Source organism: Diadema antillarum, unplaced genomic scaffold (genome assembly GCF_040938485.1).
Source record: "Diadema antillarum isolate AM-2024a unplaced genomic scaffold, OU_Dant_1.0 seq00000338_RagTag, whole genome shotgun sequence".
Lineage (NCBI taxonomy): Eukaryota > Metazoa > Echinodermata > Echinoidea > Diadematoida > Diadematidae > Diadema > Diadema antillarum.
Genome location: NW_027271351.1, coordinates 827,601 through 845,014, shown reverse-complemented (window position 1 = coordinate 845,014; position 17,414 = coordinate 827,601). Strand labels below are relative to the sequence as shown.

Genomic DNA, 17,414 nt, shown 5'->3' with positions numbered 1-17,414 from the left:
CTTATCTGGCAACTTTTTAATTGGTTTTGTGATGCAAGGAGAAATTGTATGAGGGCATGCATACAATTTCTACAGTGGTCAGTTACTGTGTAGTTGTTATTGTCCTAGTTAGATTTCACAAATAAAAGGTACAAAATGTAGTTTGTGTTGTTGTCATAGCATCTGCCTCAAATGTTGCAGGATTTCCTTCATTCAACATTAAAGTACACCTTCAGAGATTGTTCCTTGATTACAATCTGCATTTGCAATTGAGTATATGAATATAAGAACGACCCAAGTCCAATTTTTGGCCAAATTTAGTTTGACATGGGAAATTGTAGCTTATGCATGGACTCATCTTGTGTATAAATGATAAATCCTAATTACCCCCGGAAGTGCCTGAAATAAATGAGTTAAATCTTATATGAATGTAAACATGAAGGACTTGGGTCGTTCTTACATTCATATTATAGCGCCCTCTCTCGTCCTTCTCTCATCTCTATAGCAGAATATCATGTATATGAATCAAAGAACGACCCAAGTCCATATGAATCAAAGAACGACCCAAGTCCATCACACAAAATGGCCTCTCCACAATTAATGTAAATGTTAATTGTCATAATAGTATATGTTCTAAATTGTATATACAATGTTGCCTTCCCATCACAGTTAGATAGAATATTATTGGACAAATAAAAAAAATATGAAGTTTTTTTAAGTTTACTTGAAATGGTCATCCATGGACTTGGGTCGTTCTTATATTCATATACTCAATTGTATTAGGCATTACATTATGCACCAAACCCCCATATATGTGTGTGTGTGTGTGTTTGTGTGTGTGCGTTGTGTGTGATATTTATGAAACAAACAAAATGCTTCCAATTATGCGATAGGATATGACTAAAAAAAAATCAAGACAAACAGTCCACCTCTTTCACCATTCTGATTTTTTATTCATCATTCGTGATTTCTTTCAGTATCATCGAAAAAAAATGTGTTCATTACTATTCAGTTCGTAAAGTTCTATAAAATTCAATTCAATTCAATTTGTCATTTATTTCCATCCAACAAAATTTGAAACAAAATACAAAGCATTCATTACACAAGTTTTTGTGCTACCATTTTGTAAGAAATACATAATATAAGGATCATAAAGTATACAATAAACCATATACAGTTCGACCTCGATTATCCGGCCATGTCGGGACCGGCGCTCATCCGGATAAGCAAATTGGCCGGATATGGGAGACACAATGTTTGTAATGTATATAGCTGCCGTCCAAGCTGCCGTCCCAGTACACTGGCAGCTAGGCAGGTAGGGTACCCCGCAACGGTGGTGTAATTTATTTATGCTAGCCTGCGCAAAATTGTAGTCCCTTCTTCACAAAAATAAAGTATATCTTGGAGGTAAATCGTGTGAGTTTTGTAGAAATTTTAATTGAGTTTATAGTCACTGTTTTTTCCCAATTTTTGGATGAAAAAAAAAAGTCCTTCACTGTGTGAACGCGTCCGGATAATAGAGATTTCCGGATAAAAGGAGGCCAGATAATCGAGATCGAACTGTACAGTCAAACCTGTCTATAGTGGCCACCCAAGGGAAATGACAAAAGTGGCCACTATAGACAGGGGGCCACTATAGACAGGTCGGTGGCCATTTTGAATTTCAACACTTGCGTTGTATAATAGCATAAAATTATGCATTTTATTCTTTAACAAAAAAGAGAAGAACAGCAAATAAGTTTGCATGAGCAGTTATAATCTGGGGATTTTTTTTTTTTTTTTACAATTTACTTCATTTCAAATTTTCTTTTAGCCTGCTTCTGTTCTACAATGACTTGATTTTCAAAATAACATTTCATTGGCATTTTGGTGGCAGCAAAGGAGGGGTCAAGGGAGGGATGGAGGAAGGAGGCAGGACAGGGAAAGAGGGGGGTGCAGAGAGAATGAAGTTCTTCACGAGTCTGTGCTCTCCTTCAGAAACTGGTAGACGGAGGAGAAGTCCTTGAGGGAGTATCCCTGGTTGCACATCAGGCGGTAGATTTGGCAGCTGAGGGATCCCAGGGGGGTTGGTGTCTTGGTGGCCACAGATGCTGCACTGGACAGCCCCAAATCCTAGGTGTGATACAGGCACAACATCTTTAATCAGACATAGAGTAGAGCAGAGTTCCCTCTGCAGACCTCTGACACATTGTTCTAACAACATTTTTACACAGATTATAGATGATTTGGAATTCAGTAACCGCTGACACGGCAGGAAAGATGAATATTACCATGTCATGCAAAAGTCAGTTTCGGTTGCCATATTTCTCCTGTTGCTATGACAATTGCAGTTATAGTGCTCACCTGATAAGGTCAAAGGTCATAAGATGAAGGTCAAATTCTAAAACTTCACTATTTCCCCCATATCTCCACAATGCCAGAAGGTATTTTCATGAAATTTAGTGTATACCAATATATATGTATTACCAGATAAAGATTCTCTAGGGAAAGTTTTAAGCCATGAGGTCAAGGTCAAATGGAAATGCTAAAATTCCACTTTTCCCTCCATATCTCAGAATTATTTAATGGTTCAATGTATCTTCATAAAACTTTGTATATAACAATGCCTGACAATGATTCTCTTTGAAAATTTGAGTCATTGGGTCAAAGGTCAAGGGTTAAAAGTCAGGTGAGAATGCTAGAATATTACACTATAATGCTCAAATGATACTATTTTCTCCATACCTTGGAATTGACTGAACGCTTCCGCTTAATCAAATTTTGTATATACATGCCTAACTGCACAATGATTCTGTAGGAAAAGATTTGGGTCAGGGGGTCGAAGGCCAAGGGTCAATAGAAGTGAGGTAAAAATGCTAAAAATACACTAAGAATTGGTGCTGAAATTACACTCTTTATTTGTACAGCACACATTATTGCACAATGATTCTGCAGGGAAAGATTTGGGCCATGGGGTCAAAGGTCAAGTGAAAATGCCAAAACTTCTCGATTTTTTCCCATTTTTAAAAATGGCTCAAAGTATTGCCATGACAATAGGAGTATGCTAAATAATGATTTTTGCCAATCATATAAAACTGCCGTCTCACATTGGCAAGATGTACTGTACACATTTTGTGTGAATAATGCAAGTCTGGTGTAGGCATACCAGTTGCCATCGCGACATTTCTAGTTTTAGCGAAGAGTCATGAGATCTACATTGTAGAGCTTGTGCATACTTCATTGCCTGCTTTAACTTCTTGCTTGGCGCCAGTTGTCAATGTTATAAACTCGTAATCTTCTGTTGTTTGTTTGTCTATTTTTTTATTAATCTGGATTTCATGCTTGAGAAAATGGCTGCCAGGCATGAGAGCACTGATGAGATGCAACTGTCACAACGAATGTGTGAGATGGGTGTACTTATAGTATACCCAGCATTTGGGTGGATGCACACAATGCAGGGGTATACACACACAGCTCAGGTCACTGGACAAGCATCTTTTTACCATTTGCCTTCTGTCAGAACGAAGGTTGCTTCTAATTCTTTAATTTTCACTGGTCCAAAATTTTGGAATTCTCTTGATTCTGTATACTTAGAGAGGCAGGCAGTCTGTCAGTATTCAAACGTAAACTAAAGTATTGTCTTTTAAATAGATATTGTGTTGAGTCATGATATTCTCATTGTGTATGTTTAAACTGAATAATCTCTCCTGATTTCATTTATGCAGGACTTTATATAAATTTATAAAGTCTACATGCATGTAAACGAGGGATAATGCTTATAATTCATACATAAAGTATCTCTTCTGCTCATATATGACCTCTGTAAATATTTTCATATATTACTCCTTTGTAATCTCTATTTCATCTCTTCTTCTTTTCACTATCTATATTTTCTTTTTTAAGCTTTCTTATACTCTTTCTTTTGTGTGTGTGTATATATATATATATATATATATATATATATATATAATACTGGTATGTTTTACGTTTAAGTGATTGTAGTGTAGATTGCTTATTAAATTTTAAGCCAATTTTAAACTCTTGCCTATTTGAATTGTATGTATACTATGATAAGCAGTATTCTTTATGTATTTATATTTTCAAGTTCGTTTTTTTTTTCTCAGTTGCTAATTAATCCTAAGTGGTCTAATTCAAAATCACATACCTTGTATTTTTCAGAGGAGCCTTACAATACAAGCTCTGCTTCAACCAATACTTCGTCTTTCTTTCCTCTCAAACTCTACTATGCCACATTCTTGTTTATCTCTGTCTAATTTCTGTACTGTGTGTTGCTTTCTTTTGGAAGAATATGTGTATTCTTTATTGATATACATTGTATCTTGAAGAGAGACAAATAAATGAACTTGAACACACCGTCAGGGGTGCACACACCCTATAGATGTAGGCCTATACACATACCTTTGCCATGAGCGCAGTGCCAAACCCGCCCTGGTAGTTGTTGCTTGAGGGCACCCCCTCCATCACTCCCGGGACCGGGTTGTAGGTGTCACAGGACCAGGATCGCCCTGTGCTTGTGCTCATGATGTCTGCCAGAACTTTCTTGTCCAAACCAAGCCTAAAAAAAAATAATGTGTAAAACCACACAGGGTCATCTCCTTGGATTAAAGTGCACTGTACATAGGCCTAATGCTATCCACATCTAAGGCCATACATAGGAATTTTTCTTTTTTCATAGGAGGGGACAATTTCAGTGCTTTGGCTTGCTTGTTTGTCCGTGTTTTCCCCCACGGTATACTTTTGTTACTTTTTATAGATAATTTCATTTATTTTGATTCCATTTCTGTGAAAGTTAAATGATACTGTACAGGGCATTTTTGCGGTGGTTTTATTTTCGTGAATAGAATCTCCATCGTGACAACAACAGCGCACAAAAATGTCAAATTTCTAAGATGGAAAACAAAATTTGCCACGCACGCAGTACTGTCCAATAAAGGCAAGCAGGCTAGCATTGCAATATAAAGTGACTACGATTCTAGGCCTACTGGTACTCTTTTCTGAGAAATTTGATTTCATTTCAAGCAATGTTTTAACATAACGGTTGAATTGAGAAGTCATACTTTCTTCCAAACGCTTGTGTTTTTGTTTTTGTTTTTTGTTGCAATATTATCACAATGAGAAGACCACAAAGCGCAGACTTAACAACTCGTGAAAACTGGTGATGTCTGATCATCAACTGCCATTCGCGTAAGGGGGTGTACGCAAAAATATCAGTGTTTACAGTACTCGTCAATTACTCTTTAAGAAAAGGGGCGATCTGCCTCTGCTGCAAACAGTCCTACCCATGTCCAGGTGTAAAAGGCACAAGCAAAATAGTAGGTTATCAGTGGCGGATCCAGAGGGGGGCGCAACCAGCGCACGCCCCCCCCCCTTTATTTTTCGTTAAAAACAAAAGAAATAAAAAGAAAAAATGAAATGAAACCCGGAAGTGGCACCAGAAATATCAGTCACACCCCCCTCCCTTACAGAATTCCTGGATCCGCCCCTGGTTATGCCAGATGCCGAGGTATTGAGGACTTACCTTATGCCAAGATGCATGACCTCTGATGTGCCAATCATTGAAATTGCCGCCATCATGTTATTACAAATTTTGGCTGCCTGTAGAAGAAAGCGAGACCAAAAACTGTCAATTACCCCTGCATGAGTTGACTAACCTGAAAATGGACTATTTCACAGGTTGGGTTGTTTGTTTTTGCATAGCGATATGGTGATACATTGTCCCAGCACAAAAATATATATAATGATATTTAATTCACAATACTTTTGCTTGTGTCATGTGTCTAGGGAAAACTCACTTGACTGTGAGTGTCATTCACAATACTTTTGCTTGTGTCATGTGTCTAGGGAAAACTCACTTGACTGCTTGCAGAATATTTAAAGGTTAAAAAAAAAGTCCACTCTCACAGAAATGAACATAATATGTTAATCCAGCATCCAGTATGGACAGTCATTAAATGGGATGATGATCGTTATTCCGAAGGTTCGTTAATCCGCAAATGAAGAAAGGTGCGTACAATAACAAACCATCGGAATTACGAACCTTATTTCATTTTCGGATTAACGAACCTTCAGAATAACGCACCTTATTTGATTTTCAGAGTAACGAACACTCGGAATAACGAATCTTCGGAATAACGAACTTTTTAACCTTTTACCGAACTGTAACCATTATATTAGCCATAAAATTGAGTCAAACAATAGTTCTTTATCATATGCTACTAACTTTATGGCTAAGGAATACGTTATGGAAGTGTCACTGATACCATTGATGTGTAACCATGGCAACTGAAGCACTTATACCTACCTCCCCAGTGCCCACTGGTCCTGTGTGGACCACATTCTTCCCCATGTTCCGGAGCAGTTCCTCCACAGCTTTGAACTCCTCTGACTTCCCACCAACCATGAATGTGAGTATTCCGTCCCTGGCAGCGTTTACACCTGGGCAAAGGACGATAAATTGAAGGGTGTGATGAAAAAAGAAAGATAGATCAGTAGAAGAAATCAAAAAGTTGAAGAAGAAAAATACATCTGGTAAACAGTGATGTGGTATATTGTTTACTCTCCCAGCAAGTCACATGACTTCATCCTTCATGACTGTGTACTAACATGTTTTTTTGCCAATTTCCATTTCCATTCACACTGCATTATTCTATTGCTATCCGGAACCAACTTTGCTCATGCAGAACTCTGCACAGGGGCGGATCCAGGAATTCACGCCGTAAAGGGGGGGGGGGGGGGGGGGCGCCAAAAATATTTCTGGTGCCACTTCCGGGTTTCATCGGCTGACAAGCAAAAAAAGGGGGAAAAACGTTTCAGCGCGCAATTTTTCCGTTTCTCGTGCCACTTCTGGTTTCACCAGCTGACAAGCAAAAAAAAAAAAAAAGGGGGGGGGGGGGGAAGGGGTTTTCTGCTCCCACAACAACCCATTTCATTTTTTTCTTTTGTTTTAACAACATATATAGGGGCGCTTTCCCGGGGAGACCCCCCCCCCCCCCCCATCCGCTTATCTGCTTATGCTGCACATTCATGATACATGCCAAGACCTTCTCAAAATGTATATTATCAAATGTCAAATGTCTCATTACAATATACCCCCCGCACACGCACAGGAACTATATCTGGATAATTTATTTGAACACTAATTTGTGGCCAGAACAGACGTTTATCATCTCTTGGAATTTATGACTGAAGTAGAAACTTTCTAAATTCTAAAATAGTTAATATACCACAATGTATACAGGAGCAGAAACAAGGACACTGCAAAAACAGAAATGAACATCATTTTCCTCATCATCTGTGTGAGGAATCACTGGAATCGTAAGGTTTCTCATTATTTGATCTCATGGATTGACTTCCATTACCTCCTGACACCGGTGCATCCATGAATGTGGCGCCTTTCTCTTCGGCAAGAGCAGCTACATCCTTTGTCACAGCTGGGTCTATGGTACTACTGTCTATGAGAGAGCTACCCGACTGCACTCTCCTGAAGACAGTATTAGTGAGAAAAAAAATAGTGACCCAATCAATGTTATTCATGATACCTGTACAGTAATAAACATCGATCAGATGTCACTTCTTTTAAAAGTGCACCATTCTTTTTGTTAGCTTTGTCAAAATTCCAATTGTCCAAACATTCTCAAAACTGTCTGGTATTTGAAACTAAAATGCAAACATAATTATATCCAATCAGATAACTTACAAGGCTGTATAAATGCGGAAACTCTTATGAAATTGAGCTCTGTAACGAGGCTGACTGGCCTCATACTTCTGTGACAGAAATACAGTAAATGCAACCTGCCACATTATTGCTTCATCACTACATCATTAAGGTACTCAGTATATCACTGACTTCTTGGAAAGAAAGACATAATATAGAAGATCAGCAAGAAAGAAAATGAGAGAAAAAGAAAGACAGCAAGTAGGAAAAAAGAAACAAGCAAGAAACCAGAAAGAAAAATGAAAGACAGGAAGGCAGGACAAAACTGTAAAGATAACTAAGGGTGGAGTAGCTATAGCGAGCTTGCAGAGAGTATATCTTACGATAACACGCCATTCTCCCCTGTATAGACTTCCAAGACATTCGGGCTTGAAGGCAACATGGTGATGATTCGGTCAGCCTTTTCCGCCACCTCAGCCGGAGTGTCGGCCACATCGGCCCCTAGCTGGGCCAGGCTGGCCACCGCCCCAGGGTAAACATCACAGACCACCAGGGAGTAGCCCTTGTCCAGGAGATTCCTGGCCATGTGACTGCCCATGTTGCCCAGACCAATGAAACCCACGGGGGTCTTGGAGGCCTGTAAGGGCCGAGAGAAGCAGGCAGATGCTGTTTTATGTAGGGCTGTTAGAATGTGTGTTCTTCTCCATAATTGTGGAGACAAATAATTTTTAGAACTGAAGCAAGAGATGGAGAGTGCTGCGTGACAGACATCTGTACGTCTTTGTAAAATTAGGAGCTGAAGCATGAGCAGCAGAGTAAACACTGATATACAGTCATTTGGTAAGTTAAATCTTCCACTGTTTTGCCCTTCTCTATATATTTCCCTCCTCTTTTCCATAATCATAATGTTACCCAGATATAGGCTTACCGTTCCTCGCACTGAATACCAGAGGTTGCGCAGTAATGATCCAAAGGAGACAGCATGAAAGAAAACAAATTAGATCAGTCAGTTCATTAAAAAAAAATAATAATAATTTATATATATATATATATATATATATATATATATATATATATACATTGTATATACAGGTATATTCATTTATAGTGTGAAAGGTGTGTTTTCAGTCATTATCGTTATTTTTTTCACTATTGTCTTGGTCATTATTTTTTGTATACAATATTTATACAGTATCATGTTCTGTATCCATTATCATTATTTTGTCCGATTTCTTTGATCTTCAGTCTTGATAAAAGGCAGGGCCCGAAAGCTTGAAAATAAAAATCAAACTGTGAGGATTCAAGCTACGTCTATCGTCTCAGCCTTCCTCTCACAATATATATATATATATATATATATATATATATATATATATATATACATATATATATATATATACATATATATATATATATATATATATATATATATATATACATATATATATATATATACATATATATATATATATATATATATGGGTGAAAACGTTGAACGATGTACAATTGGGCAAATCAGGGGTCAAAATTAAAACATGTGACTCATTGATATAGATACATCTCAGTGAAATGTCATTATTGTCAGCTTTCTTGCAAACCCAATTATACTGGGATATCTCCAAGGGTGTTGTTTTTATTCAAGGTTAAATAGAACTGTGACATAATGGCGAACGTCTCTGACTAAAATAAACATCGTTTTAGTGAAAATTCAAATGAAGGGTGAAAAAACATTCAAATGAAGTTAGTTTAATCTTGTTCATACTTTCGACGACTGTGTTAATTTGTTCCTAAAATATTGTTTACCTCCTGTGAAGTTTACAAAAGCTAATACACATGGAAGTTAAAGAAAAAGTGGAGTTTTTGTCATTTAAGCAGAGATTTTCATATTCTTATCTTCACTTTCATCTCATTTGAACAAAATATGTAGCAGGGGTCTCATTTGTTTAAATGTTAATGTTCAGTAGATACTATTAATGAATTTAGTGCATTTCGTTTGATCAAATCACCATAAAAGCCCTATACAGACGCTGGAAGTAAGCCATGTTTTGATCAGAGACGTTCTGGTTTCACTCATAGACGTTCCTCAGGCATAGGCAATACAAATGATGTCCTTTGATCCATATTTAAGAGTCTTGTGAGCAAACAACATTTTCCTTTGTTAAACACATGTTAATCTTTTGTCAACAATTCAGAATGGTAATTTCAACTTGAATTATTTTTCATACTAACTGATTGTAACTACGAATCTCCAAATTGTAAGAGGAATTTCGATTTCTGCACCAAAAATCAACAACAAGCCTGTTCTTGATATATCATTCAGATCTTACAACACCTTTTAATGACAGACAACAAAATTACATGAAAAATTTGCAATTTCAACTACTTTACCTAATTACTCATTTATATCAGAGACATTTGCTTTTCCATCAGGGACGTTTCGGCTGTAAGTTATCACTAAAATTAAACATCAAACTCCCTATTTTAAAAGATGCTCGCAACTGGATATTCCACATTCATTGAGAAATCATTTACCTAGGCCTAAATGTCGAGAATTGTTTTTGTTTATGATGACCACTACTTTGCATTTTACCTTCAGGTGTAAATGCAGGTGTGCCCGCACGCTATCAATTTTGTATATGTTTGCTTTCAATTGTAGTCCAAATCTATAACAAAGGTAAACACAAATTTATTGATACTAATTTAATATGACCCCTTAGTCTAAAATATGATTGTATGAGTATAAGCCAGTTTGGATTTTCATTAGGGACCGTACCTGGGCCACTGTTATGATGTCGTCTCAGAAAGCTGTAATTAACCTTTGCTTATCCAAGAAGCATCAAATTTCGCTGCGCATTTTTTTTTCATACTATGGCAGATATAAATTGTAAACAATGTAATGCACTTGCCACAACACCAAACTCAAAAGAATATCGACAGTATGGTATAGCAACTGTTTGTTGACCAAAAGTGAACTGAAAACCTCTTTAAAGAGGTTGACAATGATAACATAACAATATCACATTTTATCTGTCACATCGTTAGGGGATTATTAATCCTTCCTTCAACTCAAAGGCGATGCATTATAGTGTTCATAGTGGAAACTAGGTAAGGGACATTCTTAATAGACGTTTTCTTGTTTCATCACAGACGTTAGTATTTTTCCTTTTCTCATGTATTTGGCTTACAAACCTCAAAAATATCACTAGAATATTTCACCTTACTTCCAAAGGAAAAAGCTTCATTAAAGGGGAAATTCAGCCCAATAAAGTTATTCGCTGATAAGACAGAAAATCATACGGGCTCCACAAAAATGAGAAGGTTGTGACATTTTGAAGTTTCGCTAGTTCTTCCAGAAATGTCCAGTTTTTCATTCAAACATAATTATGCCCCAGGCTTAAATCCGGGTATATTATGTAACTGATCACTTTTCCGAAGGTAATCAACCAGGAATAGCATTATGTTTCAGATTTCAATGCCAGAAACATTAAATTTTCGTTATTTTTTGTACACGATCAATGGAAAATGGAGAGGTTATGACATGGTTAGCTCACTCATTTGCATATTCTTATCCACTGTACAAAAACCTTATTTGCAGAAAGTGGCAAAAATTCAAAAAGGCAGTTAAGTAAGGGTGCAATTAAACATAATTAAGGGTTCAAGTGTGTCCTGCCATTGTTTCAAATTGGGTGCAAATTATTTGAACCTTTACTTCTTAGCGTATAAGCCTCAAATTTCACAGGCTCAAAAGCAAACGTAGTGACGTGCATTAAAAACGGAGTCGGCATTATAACATTGAACTGAATTTCTCCTTCATTTGGTATTCAATGTCCTCAATCAGTGCATAGTATCGACTGTGTCGCTTGCGACACCTGAAACCGGGGTTGGGAAAGTCATTATTGTGTAAACAGATGGCACCTCCAAGATATCCGTCCGGTCTTGCCAGTAAAACGGCCGTGGTCTGGAACTTGTAGGCTCCATGAACATGACTGAGACTAAAGATCCTAAACAGGATACTCGGAGTGTTTACAATCCATCCGGTCTTCCCATCTTGCTGTAAGAAAAAAAAATAGAATAAAAATGATATTAAAGTTAACTTGACATGCACTGGAGCAATGTACGCACAAAATGAACGTCTCTGATCAAAATTATAAAATCAACATTGTTTTTAGATTGCGCAAATTACCTAGAACAATGTATGTATACGAGGGCCATCTACTGTGGAATAATGAAAGATCTACTCCCAATTGTAGTACAGTTGAACCTCTCGTATCCGGACAAGTCGGGACCGGGGCTCATCCGGATAAGGGATTTGGCCGGATACGGGAGACTCAATGCTTTATACATGTACATATACATACACATGTACTGATGTAGCCCATTGTAGTACCACATGTAGTAATGTGTATACTGCAACCTTTTCATTGTTACATTTGGGGATGTTTGAGGATGTTAAAATGTGTGAAGGTAAGCAATTTGGAAGGAAATTTGATGTAATGTATGTTAATCATGTTGGAAGCAATATGTAATTCATGTGTGTTTGTGTAGGAGTTCTCAAGGAGTTGGGAATCCCCCTTTCCTCCCATAATTATAAAAAAAAAATCACGGCGAGATTGCGTCCGTATAATAGAGAGATCCGGATAAAGGGAGGCCGGATAAGAGAGGTTCAACTGTAGTTGAAAATATGTAAAACGTCCCGTATAACGTCTCTGACGTAAACATCTTTGCTTATCAGCACTTAATGGGTTTGATTTTTACAAGATATTAGCATTATATTTGGATTGAGGAACCTATGTGCTTCAAACGTAGGCAGCAATTCGCCATGATGGGTCATTAATATTGGTTTGAGAACAGATCTTATTTGTTCAGAGAACGTCCCTGACCTAAACCTGTTTTTCTTACATTTCTGCTTCTCTCACGAAAAAATACGTAATTCAAAGTGACTACTACATTATAATTATAGACTACTGACCTATTACTAGTCATAAAACACAGTTTCTGTTCAGGCAATGTGTTTACACTTGCTCAATCAACAGAAAACCTTAAATTTGAAACTCTTCTACATATTTTCAACATCTTTCAGGAAGCTTCATTTTTCTTAATATTATAACACGCCCGTGTAAACTTTGTTCTTCTTGTTCCTATAATACTAACCGCACCCATCCAGACCTAATTTTATTTTAATGTTCTCATAATTTGTAGAATGGATGTCTTTATTTCATGAAACAGTAATTATCAGAGACGTTTTTCATTTTGCTCAGAGACGTGCGGTCTTTGATCTTCATGTAGAATCTTACATATTTACTGTCTATCCTTCTTTAATTTATTTCTAATCCAAAGGTTAAAATACATAATTTCACAGATGATACTAATTGGCAAATCTACGGAATGATAACCGTTATAAATCGGCACAAACACCAGGAAAGTTTTTGTTATTACTCACATTTTCAGGATTTGTGGGCATTTCCGTTGTTGAATTATGCCGACTCGATTCCAGGATGGCGCGTCAGTGCGTAATATAAGCGCGCAAATAAAGTATCATGCAGTATGTAAGTGTCAGATGAGGGAATATCCCTTTAGAGGTTTTCAATCAGAGACATTCGCTTTGATCAGAGACGTTTGCCAATTTGGATTTTCAACCAGAACTCATTTTTATGGACAGTATGTTGCTTTTGTTGCCAATCATCATAATCACCCATATATATATATATATATGGGTGAAAACGTTGAACGATGTACAATTGGCCATTTTCGGGCTTTGCGATATTCAAACCCTTGTAAAATTGTCACCTGTGGGTGTTTTTCATAGTTTTATGTATCATTTGGTAGGGGAGGGTTGTGCCTTTCAGAAAATATACACTTTGTATTGTTGTTACCGCATTTCCTTAAAAAATAATGCCTTAAAGCTGAAAAAATTGACAAAAATACATATTTTATGAAAAAAAAACAGAATCTGTTTTTTTTTTCATAAAATATGTATTTTTGTCAATTTTTTCAGCTTTAAGGCATTATTTTTTAAGGAAATGCGGTAACAACAATACAAAGTGTATATTTTCTGAAAGGCACAACCCTCCCCTACCAAATGATACATAAAACTATGAAAAACACCCACAGGTGACAATTTTACAAGGGTTTGAATATCGCAAAGCCCGAAAATGGCCAATTGTACATCGTTCAACGTTTTCACCCATATATATATATATATATGGGTGATTATGATGATTGGCAACAAAAGCAACATACTGTCCATAAAAATGAGTTCTGGTTGAAAATCCAAATTGGCAAACGTCTCTGATCAAAGCGAATGTCTCTGATTGAAAACCTCTAAAGGGATATTCCCTCATCTGACACTTACATACTGCATGATACTTTATTTGCGCGCTTATATTACGCACTGACGCGCCATCCTGGAATCGAGTCGGCATAATTCAACAACGGAAATGCCCACAAATCCTGAAAATGTGAGTAATAACAAAAACTTTCCTGGTGTTTGTGCCGATTTATAACGGTTATCATTCCGTAGATTTGCCAATTAGTATCATCTGTGAAATTATGTATTTTAACCTTTGGATTAGAAATAAATTAAAGAAGGATAGACAGTAAATATGTAAGATTCTACATGAAGATCAAAGACCGCACGTCTCTGAGCAAAATGAAAAACGTCTCTGATAATTACTGTTTCATGAAATAAAGACATCCATTCTACAAATTATGAGAACATTAAAATAAAATTAGGTCTGGATGGGTGCGGTTAGTATTATAGGAACAAGAAGAACAAAGTTTACACGGGCGTGTTATAATATTAAGAAAAATGAAGCTTCCTGAAAGATGTTGAAAATATGTAGAAGAGTTTCAAATTTAAGGTTTTCTGTTGATTGAGCAAGTGTAAACACATTGCCTGAACAGAAACTGTGTTTTATGACTAGTAATAGGTCAGTAGTCTATAATTATAATGTAGTAGTCACTTTGAATTACGTATTTTTTCGTGAGAGAAGCAGAAATGTAAGAAAAACAGGTTTAGGTCAGGGACGTTCTCTGAACAAATAAGATCTGTTCTCAAACCAATATTAATGACCCATCATGGCGAATTGCTGCCTACGTTTGAAGCACATAGGTTCCTCAATCCAAATATAATGCTAATATCTTGTAAAAATCAAACCCATTAAGTGCTGATAAGCAAAGATGTTTACGTCAGAGACGTTATACGGGACGTTTTACATATTTTCAACTACAGTTGAACCTCTCTTATCCGGCCTCCCTTTATCCGGATCTCTCTATTATACGGACGCAATCTCGCCGTGATTTTTTTTTTTATAATTATGGGAGGAAAGGGGGATTCCCAACTCCTTGAGAACTCCTACACAAACACACATGAATTACATATTGCTTCCAACATGATTAACATACATTACATCAAATTTCCTTCCAAATTGCTTACCTTCACACATTTTAACATCCTCAAACATCCCCAAATGTAACAATGAAAAGGTTGCAGTATACACATTACTACATGTGGTACTACAATGGGCTACATCAGTACATGTGTATGTATATGTACATGTATAAAGCATTGAGTCTCCCGTATCCGGCCAAATCCCTTATCCGGATGAGCCCCGGTCCCGACTTGTCCGGATACGAGAGGTTCAACTGTACTACAATTGGGAGTAGATCTTTCATTATTCCACAGTAGATGGCCCTCGTATACATACATTGTTCTAGGTAATTTGCGCAATCTAAAAACAATGTTGATTTTATAATTTTGATCAGAGACGTTCATTTTGTGCGTACATTGCTCCAGTGCATGTCAAGTTAACTTTAATATCATTTTTATTCTATTTTTTTTTCTTACAGCAAGATGGGAAGACCGGATGGATTGTAAACACTCCGAGTATCCTGTTTAGGATCTTTAGTCTCAGTCATGTTCATGGAGCCTACAAGTTCCAGACCACGGCCGTTTTACTGGCAAGACCGGACGGATATCTTGGAGGTGCCATCTGTTTACACAATAATGACTTTCCCAACCCCGGTTTCAGGTGTCGCAAGCGACACAGTCGATACTATGCACTGCTTGAGGACATTGAATACCAAATGAAGGAGAAATTCAGTTCAATGTTATAATGCCGACTCCGTTTTTAATGCACGTCACTACGTTTGCTTTTGAGCCTGTGAAATTTGAGGCTTATACGCTAAGAAGTAAAGGTTCAAATAATTTGCACCCAATTTGAAACAATGGCAGGACACACTTGAACCCTTAATTATGTTTAATTGCACCCTTACTTAACTGCCTTTTTGAATTTTTGCCACTTTCTGCAAATAAGGTTTTTGTACAGTGGATAAGAATATGCAAATGAGTGAGCTAACCATGTCATAACCTCTCCATTTTCCATTGATCGTGTACAAAAAATAACGAAAATTTAATGTTTCTGGCATTGAAATCTGAAACATAATGCTATTCCTGGTTGATTACCTTCGGAAAAGTGATCAGTTACATAATATACCCGGATTTAAGCCTGGGGCATAATTATGTTTGAATGAAAAACTGGACATTTCTGGAAGAACTAGCGAAACTTCAAAATGTCACAACCTTCTCATTTTTGTGGAGCCCGTATGATTTTCTGTCTTATCAGCGAATAACTTTATTGGGCTGAATTTCCCCTTTAATGAAGCTTTTTCCTTTGGAAGTAAGGTGAAATATTCTAGTGATATTTTTGAGGTTTGTAAGCCAAATACATGAGAAAAGGAAAAATACTAACGTCTGTGATGAAACAAGAAAACGTCTATTAAGAATGTCCCTTACCTAGTTTCCACTATGAACACTATAATGCATCGCCTTTGAGTTGAAGGAAGGATTAATAATCCCCTAACGATGTGACAGATAAAATGTGATATTGTTATGTTATCATTGTCAACCTCTTTAAAGAGGTTTTCAGTTCACTTTTGGTCAACAAACAGTTGCTATACCATACTGTCGATATTCTTTTGAGTTTGGTGTTGTGGCAAGTGCATTACATTGTTTACAATTTATATCTGCCATAGTATGAAAAAAAAAATGCGCAGCGAAATTTGATGCTTCTTGGATAAGCAAAGGTTAATTACAGCTTTCTGAGACGACATCATAACAGTGGCCCAGGTACGGTCCCTAATGAAAATCCAAACTGGCTTATACTCATACAATCATATTTTAGACTAAGGGGTCATATTAAATTAGTATCAATAAATTTGTGTTTACCTTTGTTATAGATTTGGACTACAATTGAAAGCAAACATATACAAAATTGATAGCGTGCGGGCACACCTGCATTTACACCTGAAGGTAAAATGCAAAGTAGTGGTCATCATAAACAAAAACAATTCTCGACATTTAGGCCTAGGTAAATGATTTCTCAATGAATGTGGAATATCCAGTTGCGAGCATCTTTTAAAATAGGGAGTTTGATGTTTAATTTTAGTGATAACTTACAGCCGAAACGTCCCTGATGGAAAAGCAAATGTCTCTGATATAAATGAGTAATTAGGTAAAGTAGTTGAAATTGCAAATTTTTCATGTAATTTTGTTGTCTGTCATTAAAAGGTGTTGTAAGATCTGAATGATATATCAAGAACAGGCTTGTTGTTGATTTTTGGTGCAGAAATCGAAATTCCTCTTACAATTTGGAGATTCGTAGTTACAATCAGTTAGTATGAAAAATAATTCAAGTTGAAATTACCATTCTGAATTGTTGACAAAAGATTAACATGTGTTTAATAAAGGAAAATGTTGTTTGCTCACAAGACTCTTAAATAT

At 36.7% G+C, this 17,414-nt stretch overlaps 1 protein-coding gene across 1 annotated transcript; it reads right to left on the bottom strand.

Moving 5' to 3' along the window:
- Positions 1-1,932: 1,932 nt before the first annotated feature.
- On the bottom strand, positions 1,933-15,078 carry LOC139730830 (3-hydroxyisobutyrate dehydrogenase, mitochondrial-like). The gene is made up of 7 exons (XM_071641703.1): positions 15,069-15,078; positions 8,017-8,299; positions 7,338-7,459; positions 6,281-6,414; positions 5,498-5,574; positions 4,378-4,534; positions 1,933-2,091 (listed from the first exon to the last, which is right to left on the bottom strand). Exons 1-7 carry the CDS (start codon positions 15,076-15,078, stop codon positions 1,933-1,935), a joined length of 942 nt encoding a protein of 313 aa, XP_071497804.1.
- Positions 15,079-17,414: the final 2,336 nt, after the last annotated feature.